At 50.8% G+C, this 17739-nt stretch overlaps 1 protein-coding gene across 3 annotated transcripts in view; it reads right to left on the reverse strand.

Moving 5' to 3' along the window:
• IGDCC4 (immunoglobulin superfamily DCC subclass member 4) overlaps positions 1–17739 on the reverse strand; it is a 91327-nt gene that overhangs the window by 13545 nt on the left and 60043 nt on the right. For 2 of the 3 annotated variants that reach the window (XM_051796535.1, XM_051796538.1), the window contains 13 exons: positions 16273–16428; positions 15322–15732; positions 14470–14634; positions 13388–13525; positions 11771–11944; positions 10978–11211; positions 6434–6541; positions 5904–6087; positions 5585–5712; positions 5240–5410; positions 4588–4725; positions 3985–4090; positions 2814–3048 (listed from right to left, as the gene is read on the reverse strand). In XM_051796535.1, the coding sequence (XP_051652495.1) occupies positions 2814–3048; positions 3985–4090; positions 4588–4725; positions 5240–5410; positions 5585–5712; positions 5904–6087; positions 6434–6541; positions 10978–11211; positions 11771–11944; positions 13388–13525; positions 14470–14634; positions 15322–15732; positions 16273–16428 (2348 nt within the window). The remainder of the gene's footprint in view (positions 1–2813; positions 3049–3984; positions 4091–4587; positions 4726–5239; positions 5411–5584; positions 5713–5903; positions 6088–6433; positions 6542–10977; positions 11212–11770; positions 11945–13387; positions 13526–14469; positions 14635–15321; positions 15733–16272; positions 16429–17739) is intronic. The other variant, XM_051796536.1, reaches the window with a different exon arrangement.

Raw genomic sequence — 17739 nt, forward strand, 5'->3', positions numbered from 1 at the left:
AGCCGTAAGTTCGAAGGGACTGGTGCTCTTGAAAACAACCAAGGGGACATCTCAAAACCCTTTCCTGAAATTCTTTGCAGAAGTCTCTTCCAATCTCAGTGTTTTTAAAGACTTTCTGCCCTTTGGCCTCACACCTGCAAAGTGACATTTGCTCACTTCTGACTCCTTATGGCATGGGGACAGTCCCCTCTTTGTGTCTGTACACCTCCTAACGTGGAGCCTCCAACCTCCACTGGAACCTCGGGCTGCCACAAGAATAAAACCAAGAAAGAATAATCCATAGAATGCCAAGTAAAAGCCAGGATGTGAGCAGCCTGCAGACACAGAGCAGCAATCACTGCCACCACCAATGGCAAGTGCCATCCAGACAACACAAACCAGGTTTTGGAAGCGTGTAACCTGAGGACAGGGAGACAAGGAGGCAACTGGAGGTCACAGCCACACAAACCTGCCTGGCAGTGGCAGCAGCACTGCACCAAGAGTCAGCCCCAGCCAACATCCTGAGCTCTGTGGTGACATGATACACTGTTATTTAAGGGATCCTTCCGACATTTCTCACTTCCTCTCTTTTTTGTCTAAGACTGCCAGTCATACTATCCAACCTAGAGCACCCTGGGGAATTTCCCCTTGCCAGGCTGGACCAGGAATTTCCTTCCACAAGGATTTTCTCTTTTCTGTGGCTCTATCATATTCCTTGCCATGGATTTTCACAATCCCAACCACACACAGCATGAGAGAAGAAAAGAGAAGGCAACAAAGGCAGCTGGTCACTGCAGGGTGCAAAGCTCCCACAACACTCTGTTCCAGGCAGGGTCCCTGAGGGTTTCCAGACTCAATGGCTGCTGGAGGGAGCTATTTGCAGCACACAAGACAACCCAAGGAACCCACACCCACTCCAGGGACTCGACTAGAGGCACTTTGTGTACAAGCAGGGAGATGCACACACTCTCAGCTGCTCAGACATGATTTATATTGTTGTGGGCACTGGGCAGGTGTGCACTGCTCCAGCCATGAGAGGAGAACTGCCCAACTCCTTGATCACCCAGCAAGGGAACATCACAGCCCCCTCCAGACATAGGGCTCTGGGCAACTGCAGCATAAATGTGTTTCTGAGTCTTTTCACCCTGGATTATACTCTGTACATTATACAGAGTACAGACAGGATGCAGTGTGCTCAGTTGACACTTCCAGCAGGAGCTGGGCAGTGGAGGGAGCGGGGTCTCCTGCGTGGGAGCACATCTCCCTCCAGTGCCCACTCCCAGCAACAACAGCCTGTTGCTCCTGGCCACCACACCACCTGCCAGGTCACCTCCCTGCTCAGCACTGGTGACAACTCTGCTCTCCAGGTGGCTGCCTGCAGCTGCTTCCCAGTGACCCTTGCTTGCCTATCCACATCCATGAAAAAAAAAATCCTCACTGAATTTAACTCGCAGTAGCCTTTTCCCATCTAATTATGAAGGCACAGACCCTGCAGCCAGAACTGTCCCCCTCCCCAAAGCTCTGGTCTCTGGCCATAACTCACTGCTGGTCACTGGCAGCCTCTGAGGGCCCCAGCTCTCAGGCTGAGCCCTGAGCAGCCAGGCCTTGGCACTGCCCTTGGCACTGCCCTCTCCAGCCCCTGCTCTGCACACATTCACATCTCGGTTTAAACCCTTGCAGACAGGATTGCTGCTTTGGAAGAGAGATCTGGATATGCTGCCCCCAGAAAGGCCTCACGAAGAAGGGAACTTCCCCCCCCCCGACCTGTTCTCAAGGGTAAGTCCCCATCCCTGAAAACATTTGTTCCTTATTTAACAGAAAGAGCTGTAGGAAATTCCTCACACTCTTCGGCTTGGATCCAGACAGGCAGCTACATTCCACCACAATCCCTGGATGTGGCTTGGCTGCAAACAAACAGCCTCTCCTTCAGCTGAGCGCTGATCTGACACGGCAGGCGGGGATGGCCACGGGCACAGCTTCAGCTTGCAGGGATACTAAAGGTGTCTTCTAGCTCAGCAGAAGACTTTGAGGTTCCAAAAGATCACACCTGCACTGCCTCTCACAGCCAGTGAGAGCTCATGGTCAGCCAGGTACCTGAACTCACCTTCCCTCCGGTGACCCACGAGCGCATCGCTGATGCAAACCTGAAATCCCACGTGCTCACAACACATTTGTTTTACTGAACCTCCTAATTACTTTACATGCTCTCCCAGGGCTACAAAGAGAGACATAAACAGATTAACTAAATTAGGCCAATTAAAGGTTCCCTAATGGAATGAAATGTTTCAGGCAAGCTTGAAAGACAAAATGGGCAGGGAGGAATGAAAGACAGTGCAATGTCAGGCAAACCAAGAAGGGCCGGAAAAAACTTAAAAAATAAGGTTCACGAAAACCCCACAGTTTCACCTCTTGTTTATCTTCTAGGGCATTCCAGTGGATACACTCTTCATGGACAGAGCTCTTTTTACTCCAAGCAAAAGGCTGAGTGTCTGCTCTAGCCATCACATTTCCTCACACCATCCACATGGCACAGCAAAAGGAAAAGTGCAGCTTTCTGCAGCACCAAGTTTGGCAGCAGCTTCTTGGGATGAGGGATCGCTGTCTCAGGAAGTAAAAAGCAGTAGTAGATGGCACAGGGATCCCAAATTAGATCTGACAGCCAAGGCTGAGTCAGTCAGTTTTACAAAGAGGGAAATGTGTGGCTGCCCAGCACCAGCTCTGCCAGCACTGCAGAGCCAGGACAGGATCCAACTCTGGCTTCCCAGTACCACACACCAAACAAAGGCTCTTGCCCAGGGTGGGAGCCCAGTGGCCATGTGCATATGTGTCCTTACCTTCCTCTTCCCATGGAGAATATCCTCAGGGAGGCTCGTGTGGATGAGGCTGTGCACCTCTGTCAGCTCTGTGATGTCCCCCAGGGGCACAGGTGCATCCTCTGGGAGTGGGGACATGAGGGACTCAAGCTCATGTGAGTCCAGGGTGGCACTGGGAGCAGCCATCCCCTGCCTGTTCCGGTGGTAGTACGTGTGGTTGCCAGCAGCCTGGGAATCCAGGCCTGGCAGGGCCTCCCTGAGGGAAAACAAGCAAGAGTTGACATCTCAGCTGGTCCTTGTGGAAGCCCACGGCCCAAGCCCTGCCCTGCCCCTCTAGAGGAAGGGGATCCTCTGTCCACATCCCACTGTAACAGCTTTCACCACAGATGCATCTCCACCACCTTTGCTAATCCCAAAGCTCAGACAAATCCCAGTGAGGGATGCAAAGCTCTCCTTGCAGATCCTAAGGCCATCAGACACCATGAGTCCCAGCACTGGAGCAGGACACTCACTAACCCTGGCCCACGGGGAGCTGCGTCACTCCTGTCACCTCTGCTTTACAGGTAAGAGATGCAACAGGACAGGGAAGTTCAGTGGCCACATTAGGACAAGACTCCAGAAGCTGCCTGTCCCTAGTCCTGAGATCTGCTGTAAGCTCAGAGCTCTTCTCAACAACTGAGCTGTTTTCGGCTCATGGTCTTTCCAAATGCTTGTGGCTGGATTCAGACCCCTGGGATAGCAGGGGGCTTTGGGCTGCATCCAATCCTCCTTAAACCAGCCTGTCACTCACTGGGAAGTCTTTCATTATTTTCCCAGCTGGAAGTTAACAAACCATTTCCAAACATCCTTAGAGCTGTCCAACCTCAGAAGCAAAATACTGCCCACACTAACAGACACAGGTAATAATCTGGTTCTTCCATTTTCTTGGGGCTTTTTCTTTCTCTGAAAAAAAAACTCCTACTAGTCTGAGAATACAAATTGAAGAGAAATTACTGAGAAAATAAATCAGTGAAAAGATTATACTAAATATGCTCCTTATCCAGTGAGCACTCCCAAGATTCAATCTGTGCATTAACTGTGTCCTACACTGTATCCCAGGCAGCGCAGCTGGACAGGGGATGCAGCTCCCAGTGTATTTGTCTCCTTCCACAGCAGCCTCCTTTCCCTGCTGCCCAGGTGAGGTGACACCCACCTGTGCTTGCTGTTTCGGAAGCTGGCACACATGCAGAAGAGGATGCAGAGCAGCCCCAGGCAGACCCCCACGATGATCCCCGTGACAGAGTGAATATCCAGGACATCTAGGAGGGGAAGGAAGGATGGATACACTATTTCGGCTGCTAGCAGGAAGAAGGTACAAAGTCTCTCATGTTCAAAGAAGCACCTGCTGTACTACACCCAACAGGCCATGCCTTTAAAAGTCCCTTCCAACCCAAACTATTCCATGGTTCTATGATTCTATACACATAGAGGAAGATTTCTTGGCAGTGATAATTTAAAGCAAACTGGCATCTGTGCACATTAATTAATCTCACACTACAGAAAGGTTGCACGTGCCCTTCCAGAGGAACTGGGACGGGGAAGAGGGATGAAGTTTGGCTGTGGGATGGGTTCTGGAGCTGCACATCTTACGGCTCTGCTGTGATCCTCTGCTCTGGCCTGCACAGAATTATATCTCACATCCTACACAGTGACATCAGGCAATGGCTTGGCAATCAGAAATGTCACTCCTGACAAATCATGGCCTTCAGCAACACAGCTCTCACTTCCTGCCCCGGGACAAGGGGGGAATTCATACCAGACAACTTCTCCCGGAGGGTGTGCACATCCTTAACGTTGGAATAGGGACCAGATCCCACGACTGTCTTTGCTCCCATCTTGAAAAAGTATCTCGTATCACTTTCCAGGCCATGCACTTCAGTGCTGAAGATATTTCCTGACCAAAAGCAAGTCAAAAGAAATTTAAAATGTGCAGTTTCAAGAACATTCAGAGGCTACAGCAAAGCAGAAACAAAATTCTGCTTGGACCCTCAGAAGTGAGGGATTTTGTGACATGAGCTCCAAGAGGCATTTCATACACCTCTTCAGTATTAATGAACTTGCTGTTCACAGAGCTGATGATACAGACTGCACATGGTGCTGCTGGCACACGTTTTTCTAGGAATTACTGGCTGCCAGCCTGTATCTGCAGGATGTTTCCTGGGTGACAATGGCTGTTTCAGCCCTAGACATGTTTGATTTCATGTCTCTCAGTAGTCATGTCCCTGGACTCTCTGATGTGACCAGGAGCAAGGCCCAGCAGGCGCTCCAGGAAAGCTGGCACCAGGAGCTCTTCAGTATTTGGTGAGGCAAAAATCAGGGCAGCAGCACTGAGTGACCAGCGCTCCAGAGGCAGGGAAGGAGGCAGGAGGAGGAGTGGTGGGGTACTGCAGCACCTGGAGGAGGCTCACCTTCTCGCGTCAGCAAGGTCCACATGTCATCTGGCTGCGTGTTGTTGGCGTTGTACAGGATGAGATACTCCACAATGATGCCGTTGGGCTCCACAGGTGGGCACCAGTGCACCTGCACAGCGTAGGGGTTGAGCGGGTGCAGCCGCAGGTCAGACGGAGGAGTGGAGGGGCCTGGCAGAGACAAGACCCATCCTGAGCAGCAGGAAGAGGGGGAGAGCGTTCGCCCCCAGGGACAGAGCTCAGAGGGGGTCTGAGACCACATCTCTCAGGGTACATCAGGAGGGAACTGACAGAGGTTCAGGGAAAAGCAGGATAAGTCAGGGCTCAGTTCCCGTCACTACTCACGGTCGGGAAGGGTGAAGCGCTCCACCACGCTGCCGAAGGGGCCATCGATGCCGACGCCGTTGGACTGCACGGCAAACTCATACCTGGTGTAGGGCTTCAGCCCACTGATGAGAATGTCTTCGTCAGAGCTGGTGAGAGAGGACACAGCACAAGGTCATGAACACCTGATGGTTCTCCCATCTTATCTGTGACCACGGTAGATGTTCCAGCACCCAGGATTTTGCTAAGTACTGGAAATTCCATGCAGGTTGCTCCTGCCCTGTGTTCATGGCTGACATGAGCAATCCAAGGCAGATGAACCCTTGGCATCCCTCTTTACCTGGTGTAGTATGTCACGAGAGAGGCGTTCTTCAGGCCCCAGGGGCTGAAGCGCACGGTGTAGTTGACAATTTTGACTGTTGTGAAGTCAGGCTTCTTCCACCTGAGCCATATGGAAGTCGAGCTGTTGGACTCTGCATAGACTTGGACTGGAGGCAGAGGAGGACCCTTCTGTACAGGAGGATCTGTGGTGCAAAACAAAAAGAAAAGAGATGTGGAGATGTACGTGACAGTAATTCCCCCACCACACATCCCAAAACTCTCCTCCTCCCCTTCGGTTGGGGGTGGTGCAAACCTTACACGCAGCGTAAGAACAACCCTAATGAGAAGGGGGATATTTTGCTCCTTTCTCTCCTTCCCAATTCCTCCAATGCATTTTGCAATGACTGTCAGTGGACGTTGCCTTATATTGGGACCTTCCCCATTTTGATATTGTCCTTCTTGAAGCTCATCTTGTGTAGTTTTCCCCCTACCCTTCCTTTGAAGCCACATGCCGAGCAGAGGAGAAAGACAACAAAGAGGATTGCTCACCTACTGCTGTCGCCGGTGCCTTCTCTGTTTTGCCCTTCCAAACAGCTGCATAACCATCCTCGTGTTTGTTGAATGCCACCAGCTTCACCTCGTAGAGTTTCCCAGGAACTGGGGAAAAAAAAAAAATCAATCAGGGTTTGTCTGGGGTTATTTTTGTCACCAACCCTCCCCAGTTAGACATGTTTTCTTTGATCAGACCAGCTTTTCTCATCATCCAAGAAAGTAGCCTGAACGTAATAAATATGTTTTTATTAACTAATACCTAAATAAATATCACCTAATACCTAAATTACAGCAGGGAGTCCCCCTTCCACTTACAGGCTTCCCACATACAAACACTGTCTCACAGCTGGTGCATGTATCAGCACAGCTGCTCTCTAGTTCTCCCCTCACTTTTTACAGAAATTATCAGCTGGAAATGGACTTGCCCCAGCCCCCAAGGGTTAACCAGTGTCCTGGTTTGTAGCACATCATCTCAAGATCTCCTGATCTTTCTCCCTTGCAAACTGCTAAAGAAACCTGCACAGTGACTCCTCTCTCCCCCATGGAGGAGAATGCACTGCACTGCTTATTCTTGAGGAGTGAGGATGTTCTCTCCTCTCCCAAATGCACCTCTCATTTCCATGGTTCTTTCTGATTTACTCACTGCTGTGAGGACCTTCCTTCCAGCGAGTCCTCACAAGCCCTGTTAAGTCACTGGCAGCTTTTGTTGTATTGTGACTATTTTGACTCCACTGCAGTTTCTTGATTTGCAATTAGAAAAGCAACAGTGCACAGAAAACCCACACCAGAAACCCGAGAGGCCTCATTACACACTCCTCCCATCAGAGAGCCTTGAACTGTGGGGAATCTCACACTTGGACCCAAACTGAGCTGCTGGACAGGGTGCTCTGTGTCCCAGCAGTGAGGTCCAAAATTCACTTCTTTTTCCTCCAGCCTTTCATCAGTTGAAATACTCTTCTGCTGTAACATCTGAGGGTTTTTTTAATGGAGATATTTAATCAAGGAAACAACTTGGGAGATACAAAGTTCTCAAAGAAGACACTCCCTGCAGCAGCCACTCCTTCAGGAGCCCAGCCAGAGCAGTCCACCACCGCCTTTGGTTGCCTTGGCTGCAGTGCATTGATGAAGTTTGTTAATTTGGGACATGCCTCTTCATTCCCTGCCCTCATAGATCACTGCTCTCTTTGCCAGACAACGTAAGCAGAATAAAACCTTTCCTATTGATGCCAATTTTATTATTACTGCCCTGATTACGCTCCCAGAGGCTGATGGTACCAATTACCAAAGGCTTTCTCTGCTCCACAACACACGTTCGCGCTCAGAATATAAAAACAGTTCAGCCACATTTTTCTTCCCTAAAGAATCCCAAAAGCAAACAGAGTTTTGTCTGCCTCCAAGACAGCCTGATCTGCATTTCCACACTCTCCAGCCACAGAAAAAACGTTTCAAACCCACACAAGGGGGATGAGACCAAAGGGCACTCAACTTCCAAAGGGCTGGAACAAAGAGCCCCACAGCCCGTCTCTCACCAGCACAGGCACTCCTCCTCCTGCCCCAGCCTTTGGCTGGGCTTTGCTAGGACACGAGCTCTTTGTGGATGATGTGATCCAAAGGATGAGGAAGAGCTCACAGATGTGATGCAGCTGTGGGAAGCTCCTGTTGGGGAATGAAGTGAAGGAAAGGACAAGTCCTCCATCTCCATCCCCGGGCAGGATGGACACAGCAGCCACTTACACATGAAGCCAGGGGAGCTCAACTACAAGATCGAGCACCTCACATCCTGAAAATAGGGGTATTTTGGATTTCTCAGTCAGAGGCTTAGCTTCAATTTTTATACACAGTCCCAGATGTTCAAGCTCTTAGAACAGACAGACATAAAGCTCTATCAAGCTGTCAAGAAGCTAGTAGGCAGCATGAAAACAGATGTATTTCACTGCATTCCATCATACATTAAATATAAGCAGAATAATCTAGTCCAGATCATTTCAAATCACTAATCTGAATGACTGCATAATATATCCAATATGCTAAATATGTTGCTTCACTCAGCGTTTCAAGGTGCTCATATTGGCCAGGTGCCAACCATACTTTCCTTTAAGTGGGAAAATACCCTAACTTCCAGACTCCCAGAGGAATGCAGTCTTCCTTCATGGGAATGTGGAAGACAGGATCAGATCCTTACCGTTTATTTTTCGAATAAATTATGGTCCTGGTAGTTGTACACCAGTACAGAGAGTAAGATGGAAATCAGTAAGAATTCCTCAGGGAAAAGCCCTGAGGTGATTCACCCTGCTGGTGATTCAGGACAGCTTCCTTTTGATTCTGTGGGCTCACGAAATTGCTGGATTTCTTATGTGCCCTTAAATAGCTGCCCATCTCTCACCAGGACTTCAGCATACACAAGGTGTGACATTAGTGATACCACTCTAAGGAGACACCGTTTGCTCCACAGATTAGCATGAGATGGTAGTAACAGTAACTGTGCTCCAGAAGCTCTGGCCAAAGCTGTTTCTGCATCCCCATCCACCTCTGCCTGGGGTGTGTCTCGAAGGGACCTCTCACCCCACAAAGTGCTTCCTTTCTTGCCCTGCTGTGTCCTGGAAAAAAAACCCCAAGGACAATCAGGAGCTATGCAGAAACAAGGAGTGGGACAGGAGTTTTGTCCTTCAGGCCACACCTCAAACCAAGACAAGGGGCAGAGTGCTGCCTTCAGTCAGGGGACATGTAGGCACTGTGCTGGACCTTGCCTGCACTGACATAGTATGTGACCACATCTGAGCCACAGCCTGGTTTTCCCAGTGCCCAGCCTGGGATTTCCTGACACCATTGCTAACACTGGAACAGGCTTCCTAGAGAGGTGGTCGATGCCCCAAGCCTGTCAGTGTTTAAAAGGCATTTAGACAGAATCTGCTTTAACTTTTGGTCAGCAGTCAAGCAGTTGGACTTGATGATTGTTGTAGGTACTCCCAAGACACAGTGTTGGGTGTTTTCTCTGTTTTTACAGGAGAATCACAGGAGAGGTTTCCAGTGCTGTGCTTCCCTGGCAGACATCCATGAGCTGGGAAATCCCCCCAGCTGATTCTCCATCAGCCCACATGCAGATCCCATTAGGGCTGCCAACCTTTCTTGAGACCACTACCAGCTCTGCCTACAAGATGCAGACCTAAGTACCAGCACAGAGTAGCTCAGCGCCGTAAAACTAAACCCTTCTAAATCCCAACCGCTCCTCCTTGTTTCATATCCAGACCCCCTGCCTTCCTCAGCACAACCAGATTCCTGACCCTTCCTTTATTGGACGCGTGCAGGAGCACATCATTCAACAGCACAAGGGGAGAAAAGGGAACATCCATGGCGGGGAGAAACCCGAGACTCCGTTCCTGACACAGCAAGAGCCGACACACAACCGCCAGGTCATAAGGAAACCATTAGGGCTTGACGGATGCCCAAATTTAAGGAAGTAATTACAGGAGAACAAGCAGCCCTCTCAGCATCACTGTGCCAGAGCATTTGGAACCAATTCAGCCCACTCTGAGCCCCTCTGCTGACTGCCTTGCCAGTGGTTAGAGCAGCGCGTGATGATGTTCACATGTGGTTCCCCCAGTGCAATAATTACAGACCAAAGTTCTTCAGAGAAGCTCATCACTGTTAACACCCTCTCAGCAGCAGGATGGCTGTGGCAGAGCTGGGAACCCACTTAGTGATGGCACGACCAGTCCTTCCAGGTGCTGCAGCCTGGCCTTCCCACCGTGCATAATAAATATGCTACAAGTGTAAGATGAACCAGCACACCACACATGCACCCTGCAGGCTCGGCTCACTGGGCAGAAACAGGGATGAAGCATGAAGTGGGGGACAGAACAACTCCACTTTCATCTTCCATGACTCTCCCCTCTCTCTGTCCATCCTGTATCAACGGGCAAATCAATTAATTAATACAATCAGATGTTAGGGACATAACTCCTTATGGGAAACACCGAGCGCAGTGAGCCAGGCAGGCAGATCTGACTGCTCTGCAGATGTTCTCCAGCCATGGACACTCACTCTTCCATCCCTCTTCCTTTATGGGGGAGGTACAGGGGAATACTGGCCCAAAATTAGCATGCTGTGAATTATCCCATCTCTGCATTGTAATACAGAGAGATTTCAAACAGGATGCAATTATGGAGCTCCTGAGAAACACACAGGGAAGGAGAGATCATTGTCCTGACTGGAGATTTCAATCTTGGCACTCTTGACACATTAAAAACACTAATTGATTAAGAACCACTTATTAGCATACACTAAGTATATTGGTAACCCTTGGTTAAAAATACAAGCCCTGCTACACTGGCATCAGAAATTTCCATGGCTTAAACTCTGCTCAGAGCCCCGCTCCAGAAAGGATTTTGAGTGCTCTTAAAACAGCCCACATGGCCCTGGCCCTGTGTATCTCCAGCCAAGCAAACAACTGAGCCTCCTGGGAGCACCCTGGGATGCTGCAAAGTGCAAGAGACAGGCCCTGGGTTTCCACACCAACTGCTAGGAAGATGGGACCAGCTAACCTAGTCGAGTCAGCTCGTACTGCTTCACTTTCTTCTTGAGTTTTATGGGTCCTACGTCCCAGCTCTCATCTTCAGCACCATCCAAGGGGCTCTCATTGCTGGACTCCTCTGGGCCCACTTCTCGGTAGTAGAGCTTGTAGCCAGATATCTGGGCATGGTTGGCTGGGGGCTGCCACGTTATCAGGAGAGACTCCATCTTCGCTCGGACTTTCAATTCCGTTGGGGCAAAGGGAACTGAGAAAAAGAACAGGAGAAAAATGTTCAGCCACTTGTCTCCATTTCCCTGCTCTACTGAATCCTCCCTGTCCTCAGTAGCGAGGGAAGGATGCGAGGAAAGGCTGTGCTGAGTGGGATGTCTCCACTGCCTGACAGTGGAGAGTGGGATAGTTACATTCCCAGCTGGGTGATACAACCATGTCACAAAGCCACTATGGGGGTTCTCCAATGTATTCTGAGATATTCCCGTCTTTAACCACTGCTAGAGTCTGGTGTGGGCTCAGCTCTGCCTGGCAGAATTGTCTATTCCCTCCCAAATGTCATAACATTGGGGTCTGGGGTTTTATTTCTTTCTTTCTTTTCTATGAATTTTCCCAGTTGCACATGGAGGGAGGAAAGACCCACTGCCCAGGCAAGCAGGGAGAGGTACAGGGGCTGCTGAGCAGCAAGATAAATGTGAGCACTTTGCTCTAACCAAAACCAATGGTCGTAATTCCCAAAGCAAAGCAAGAATCTCTGACAATGCCTGAAGTTCCCCACACCCTGCCCCAAATCCCAGGCATTCCCAGGCTCCTACCATGTGTCTGGTTGTCTCTGTCAGGAGTCCGGTGCTGGGTCCACTCGGAGGGGGCCCCGTATCCCACACTGGTGCTGGCTGCGATCCGGACCTTGTACACTTTGTTGGGATGGAGCGAGTAGAGCGTGATCTGGGTCTCATTTCCACCCACTTCGATGGAGGTGACCTGATCTGCTGGAACCAAGGGGACACCACTGAAAACAGGGATTTCCCAGCCAAAGGGAAGTACAGCTGAGCAGCCACAAGCCTTGCTGTCCCACGTGGTCTGAATGCCCTGGGCTGGCTTGGCTTCGCCCAGTGCAATCTCACACCACCGAGAAAAACCAGAACTGAAGGCTGGGCAGAGCTGATATCCTGACTGACAACTCCCTTCATCACATTCCAAACTGCAGGTTGCCTTCAGCACACGAAGCCTGCCCGGAGGGAGCTGTCAGAAACCCTGCTGCTGACATGACGGCAGAACATGAGCACAGCTGATGGGAGCTGATGGTATGTTCCACTGCTTCTCACTGCTGTATTTAAATCCTCACCTTAATTTGAACCAGAACTGTCCAGCAGCCCTGCTTTCTGCAAAATTCACACCTTCACCCAAGCCAGACGAAGGTTTTATCACTCCCTCTTCAGCCCACCCAAGTTCATAAGGGGGATAACAGGAAATTTAAGCTGAGAATGGCCTGGGATTTTCACTGTAACAACTAACTGGTCTTGCTGAAGATTCATGTTGCCTGTTTGGAGAATGCAGAGGTCTTAATTTCAGCTTCCCCTGGCATTAACTCAGCCGGGAGCGCTGTCTCTGCTATGTAACAGAGTACTGCTGAGTGTGATCCCTGGATTGCAAGTGTTTCCAAGGTTTTACAACGCCACAGAGCCATGTGCAGGCTCAAGGCAAAGAACAAGAGCCAGGAATCACAGCACAGACTACTAACCCAGTTCAAATAAATGGGAACACGTCCAGCACCTCACACTCCCCATCCTTCTCTCAGGAAGAATCATGACCCTGGCAAGTGAGAAGCTGCAGAGCTTTGACGGTTATGAGAGCAAATACCCAGAAGGATTTGCAAAGCAAGCACACATGGAATTGGAACAGCCACATCCAGTGTAGGTAAATGTTACCATCCCTGCTGAACGCTGCTTAGAGTACCTGACAGTGTAAATAAAACTGGAAAACACTCAGCAATAGAGCAACACAGCCTGGACAGGATTACTTGTGGTTCTGTTTTTTTCCACAGGGATCACTTTGATTAGACTCCATTTTAAGGAAAGTGAAAGCATTTACCCCTCGTCCCCAAGCAGCGTAAAGCTCTTCCCCCAAAACACACAGTTCAGACGGCAGTGAAAGGTTGCCTATGCAGACATTCCCGGAGCAGCACAAACATGGGTCAGGCCATTCCCCTGGGGACACAGCTCCTTCACAGTCACAGGAAAAGGCACCTTGAAGTCGTGTGAAGTAGCACGGGGCATTGCCATGACCAGCAGGGCCAGGCTACAAGGGAGCTGCTCTGCCTTGGGTAAGAGGGGTCCCCCCATTTCCAGCCTTGGACCTCCTCCCCTCCCCATGACACACTGTTAACACCCCTGGAGCAGAAGGCTCAACCCCCCAGATGGTGTTCCCCTCACCTTCCTTGAGGGTGCAGTAGTCGATCTTGTACTTGGTTATCTTGCCATTGCTCAGCTCTGGAGGAGGGGGCAGCCACGTCACACGGATGTCACCAGGAGTCATGCTGGACAGGGACAGCTGAGGGGCAGCACTGGGAACTGGGTGGAATCAACCACGAGAAGTCAGCAAAGAGCAAGACCTCAACACATCTCTGCCAGGTCTCTGAGTTGGCTGGAGGCCACTACCTGATCTTGGCCCTGCCACAGCCACTGGTGACACAGCGTCTGTCCCAGGGGAACCAATACCCCTCAGAGCATCCGAGGGGTGTCTGGGGAGGGGAGATGGTGGGTTGCTCCACTTCCAGGCTGAGCAGAGCCTGCCCAGCCACACTGCTCCCAAGGATCCATATCCCCTGTAGACTGGGCATGCTGGCACACACCAGCTATCAGCCTGTGCTGTATGTGCAGCATGAAGGAGACACTGAAGGAAATGGCTCACAGATCCAGACTGCAGCCTGGGAATCCTCATTCCCTCAAGAACAACAGCTCTGGCTGCAGCAGCTTTCATGCTTTCAGGCTTCAGACACACACACACACGGGACCACGCAGGTCACTGTCGGGAGCATTAAAAGCACATAAAGCACATGAGGTCTGCCAAAACCATCACTGTTTGCCTCTGTCCTGCAGCCTGTGGAAAGCTGTGCATGTCCTCCCGTTGGGCAGCTGTCCTCCTGGCACTCTGCCTCTACTGCTCACAAAATGCTATGTGATAAATGGCAAAATCAACACAAACTACTGGCTCTTAAGGAAGCTGACCTCAAGGCTGCTCCCACCCCTACAAATTGCAATAGATGTTTCTTCTGAGTTGAAATCAAGTCTGGCCCAGAGTCAAGCCTGGAGCAATATCGTATGAGCTGGGTGAAAGCCTTGAGGAGCTGACTGCACTTCCCAAAGGATTCTCATGGGCCCCACTGTCAGCCAGGTCATTTTCATGCCCTTAATCACCCAAGTGATGATCAGACCAAGGTGCAGGTTTGGGTTTCTAGGAGCTGCTACTGCCAGGAATATTTTTTAGGCACCAGTGCCCATCTAACTCAACGCACCGTCCTCCAGGGTCTGGACAATGATGGAAGAGGATGTCCGGCTGGCTCCAAGCTGGGAATATGCGACCACGTAGAAGACATAGTTGGTATTGGGTTCCAGGTCCTTGACTTGAAGCTCAGTGGTGTCATTATTGACAGCAAACTGGTATTCCACATTATCTGTTCCTAGAGCCAAGGAAACACTGATGAGCAGGTCAGTGAACTGCCAAGACACTCTTAAAAAAAAAAATCACTTAACTCACAAGGTCCACAGTGTAAATACACTTTAAAAATCAATGTATTCTCCAATTCCCCCAGCACCTGCACAAACCCCACCTCTTATATGAGTTCTTTGAGCAGAAACATCCAATGCCTCAATGTTAACACCTCCATTTTGACTCGAGCTCCATGCTGAGGTAGCTGCAGATACCAGTTTAATTTCCAGAGGAGCTCTGGCAGCAGTTCAGCAAGAATATTGGCTTGCTGGCTCTTTGGGAAGACAGACACCAAGAGATCCAAGTATCTCACTTTAGATTCTGGGTGTGAACAATTTAGTGATTGCCCTTGTACACAATGTAGCTGGTTAATATCTCCCCTAGCAATCACAGCCTTTGCATATAAAATCAATGTGTATAAAATCAGAAGTGCCTAGTCCCATAAGAATCCAGACAACTCAGCTATGTGGACATGCTACTGCCATTCAACAAGTCAGAATATGTTGGCTAATCCGCAGGCACTGCCACAGGCTGGTGCTGACTCCAAGAGAAAACTCCTTTACCTGCAATGAAAAGAGCTAAACCAACTGGAATTGCTGGGAGGGAAAGTCAACCTGTGCCTTGTGCCTTTAACGAGGTCACAGGCAGTGACACCCACCCACAGCCCGCTGGTAGTGCAAGGAGAAGCCGATGATCTGCTCGCTGTTGTGCTCCGGGCGCTCCCAGGACACGAGCACTGTGGTGCTGGAGAGGGACACGGCCGACACCTTCTTGGGAGCGCTGGGCAAACCCTCCCGCACGATCACCGAGAGCTTGGCCGTGGCACAGGCCGTGCCCAGGCTGTTCTCAGCCACGCACTGGTAGTAGCCGGCGTCCTCCAGGCCGATCTGGTTGATGACCAGGCTCCCGCTGCTCTGCACCTTCACGCGCCCGTTGGACAGGATGGGCTCCCCGTTCTTCAGCCAGTGGATGGTGGGAGCTGGCTCCCCCTCCGCCTTGCACACAAACCTGGCCGTGCTGGCTCGGGTGCGGGAGATGGTTTCAGGAGCCTGGGAGATGCTGGGAGTAGCTGGGAGGAGAGAGGGTAAATTAATGCGGGAAGGAGGAGGAAAAGATAGCAGAGCAAATCCCTTCTCCTCCCCACTCGGTGCTATGTTTTATTCAGCAGCAGCTTTGCTTACAAGATAGGATTTGCCAGGCAGACTCTAGAGGCTTAATTTAGACTCTGTCCAAAAGGAAAAAATAAATTCTGTATCAATCATGTGCTGCGTTCCCTGATCCTAGGCTGTTCTCCCTGTTGGCTTCCACGATACTGAAAGTTAATTGCTGATGGAGATTTCCATGGGAGAACCCTGGAGAACAAGGCATAAAACGGTTCAGTAAATAGCAGGAACTAAACCCCAAGTTAAAGAGGTGACACTCCCACTGAGAGCTATCCCAATCCAGGGCCTGATGGCTCTAACCTGGCTCCCATCTTACCCAGCGCAGGCCACAAATGCACTTCCTTGGGGATCTCCTGGATGTTGGTCCACACAATCCACAGCTACACGGTCAGCATTTCTACCCGGTCAGCATTTCTACCTGGAGCGTTTCCCTGCTCTCTACTCACCAAGGACCCGGAGCTCGGCGGCGGCGGTAACGAACTGCCTGGTTTGGGGTTTGTTGGCCCGGCAGACGTACACCCCGGAGTGATGGGGCTGGCTGGAGGGAATGAGGAGATTGGTCCTGCCCAGCACAATCACATCTGTGGAAACAGGCTTTCCATCTGCAGGAAGAAACGTGCACAAATGTGGGAGGGAGCCCCAGGCTGCCCTTTATGAGCGCTTGTAAACGACACCAGGATCGCAGCTGGGAAGTGGAGAGACCCCCAGATCCCAAACTCCATCCCAGAGGAGGGTTCCCACTGGGACACGCCTCAGTGCTTGACTGACAGCTCAAGCCAACACCAGCACAAGGTTTAGTTTAGCCTGTAATAACTGAAGTTCTGTTTTGGATCAAAATAGTCTCTGATGCCTTGGGTGTGCCTGCAATGAGAGCCCCCAGGAACAGCACATTCAAGGGAAGGCCATGCTAACACATGTTTTGGAAAAGCTGCTGGATCTGCCTGCTGACCCCCATCACAAACACACACACCTCCCCTCACTCGTTAATGCAGTGTCAGCAAGAGTGCTGAGTCACTGACAACTCAGGGGTTCCTCCCTCCTCTGCATCCCAAATTTACTGAGCTTCCTGATTCATTCCTTGTCCCCATCTTGGCTGTGAGATATCAGGAAGGCACTTGATTCTCCTTGGGGCTCCAGTGTTCATGTCAGAGACATGGGCTGTGAGCTGCCCTCTCCCCGTTCTCCTGGCCAGGTGCTCAGCACTGCTGAGTAGGGAAGGAGGACAGGATGGCTCCGTATCCCTGCCTGTAAGTGGCCCTTCTACAACTTCAACTAGCCCTGGGCTTCTCAGCATCATGGACAGTGCAGAGGCTGGTGCTGGGCACTGCATATTCTCAGCATCGATCTGGTCTGAGAAACACAAGGATGTGGTGTTGGTACCTCTGAATGATGCAGGAGACAAAGCCCAGAGCTGGGGACAAGCTGAGGAAAGGCCTGGATGGGAGGGCTGGCACAAGTCAGCAGCCTGGGAAAACCTGCCAAAACCTACCTGTGCACCACCAGACCTTGTTCTTCTCCACCTGCAGCAGCACAACCTCAGCACTGCCTGCCCTTACCTCTCACAGCTTCAGCTGAGCCTGGATCTCACACAGAAGAAAACTTCCCACCTCCACTGCGAGCAGCTGCACTAGCTTAGCACCATCAGCAGGGAATGTGGCTGAGAGCAGACCCTCTGCCCCCTCCCTCCATTTTGGGGGGCTTCACATGGCCTCACAGTTCAGTGGCTGCACACTCAGGAGGAGACAATCTGCACACCCCGTCTGCACTCGAGTGGTTGGAAAACCTGACTCCAGATGGTAGCAATTAGTTGACACCACCAAGGCTGGCAAGAGCCAAACTGGCAAGCTGGAGGTACATCCTTGGTGTTCCCTGCATGACTAATGGTCCAGTAACCCAGCCTGCTCCTTAATGAA

This window comes from Manacus candei, unplaced genomic scaffold (genome assembly GCF_025592945.1).
Source record: "Manacus candei isolate 608988 ecotype Guabito, Panama unplaced genomic scaffold, ASM2559294v1 h1tg000046l, whole genome shotgun sequence".
NCBI classification, from domain to species: Eukaryota; Metazoa; Chordata; class Aves; order Passeriformes; family Pipridae; genus Manacus; species Manacus candei.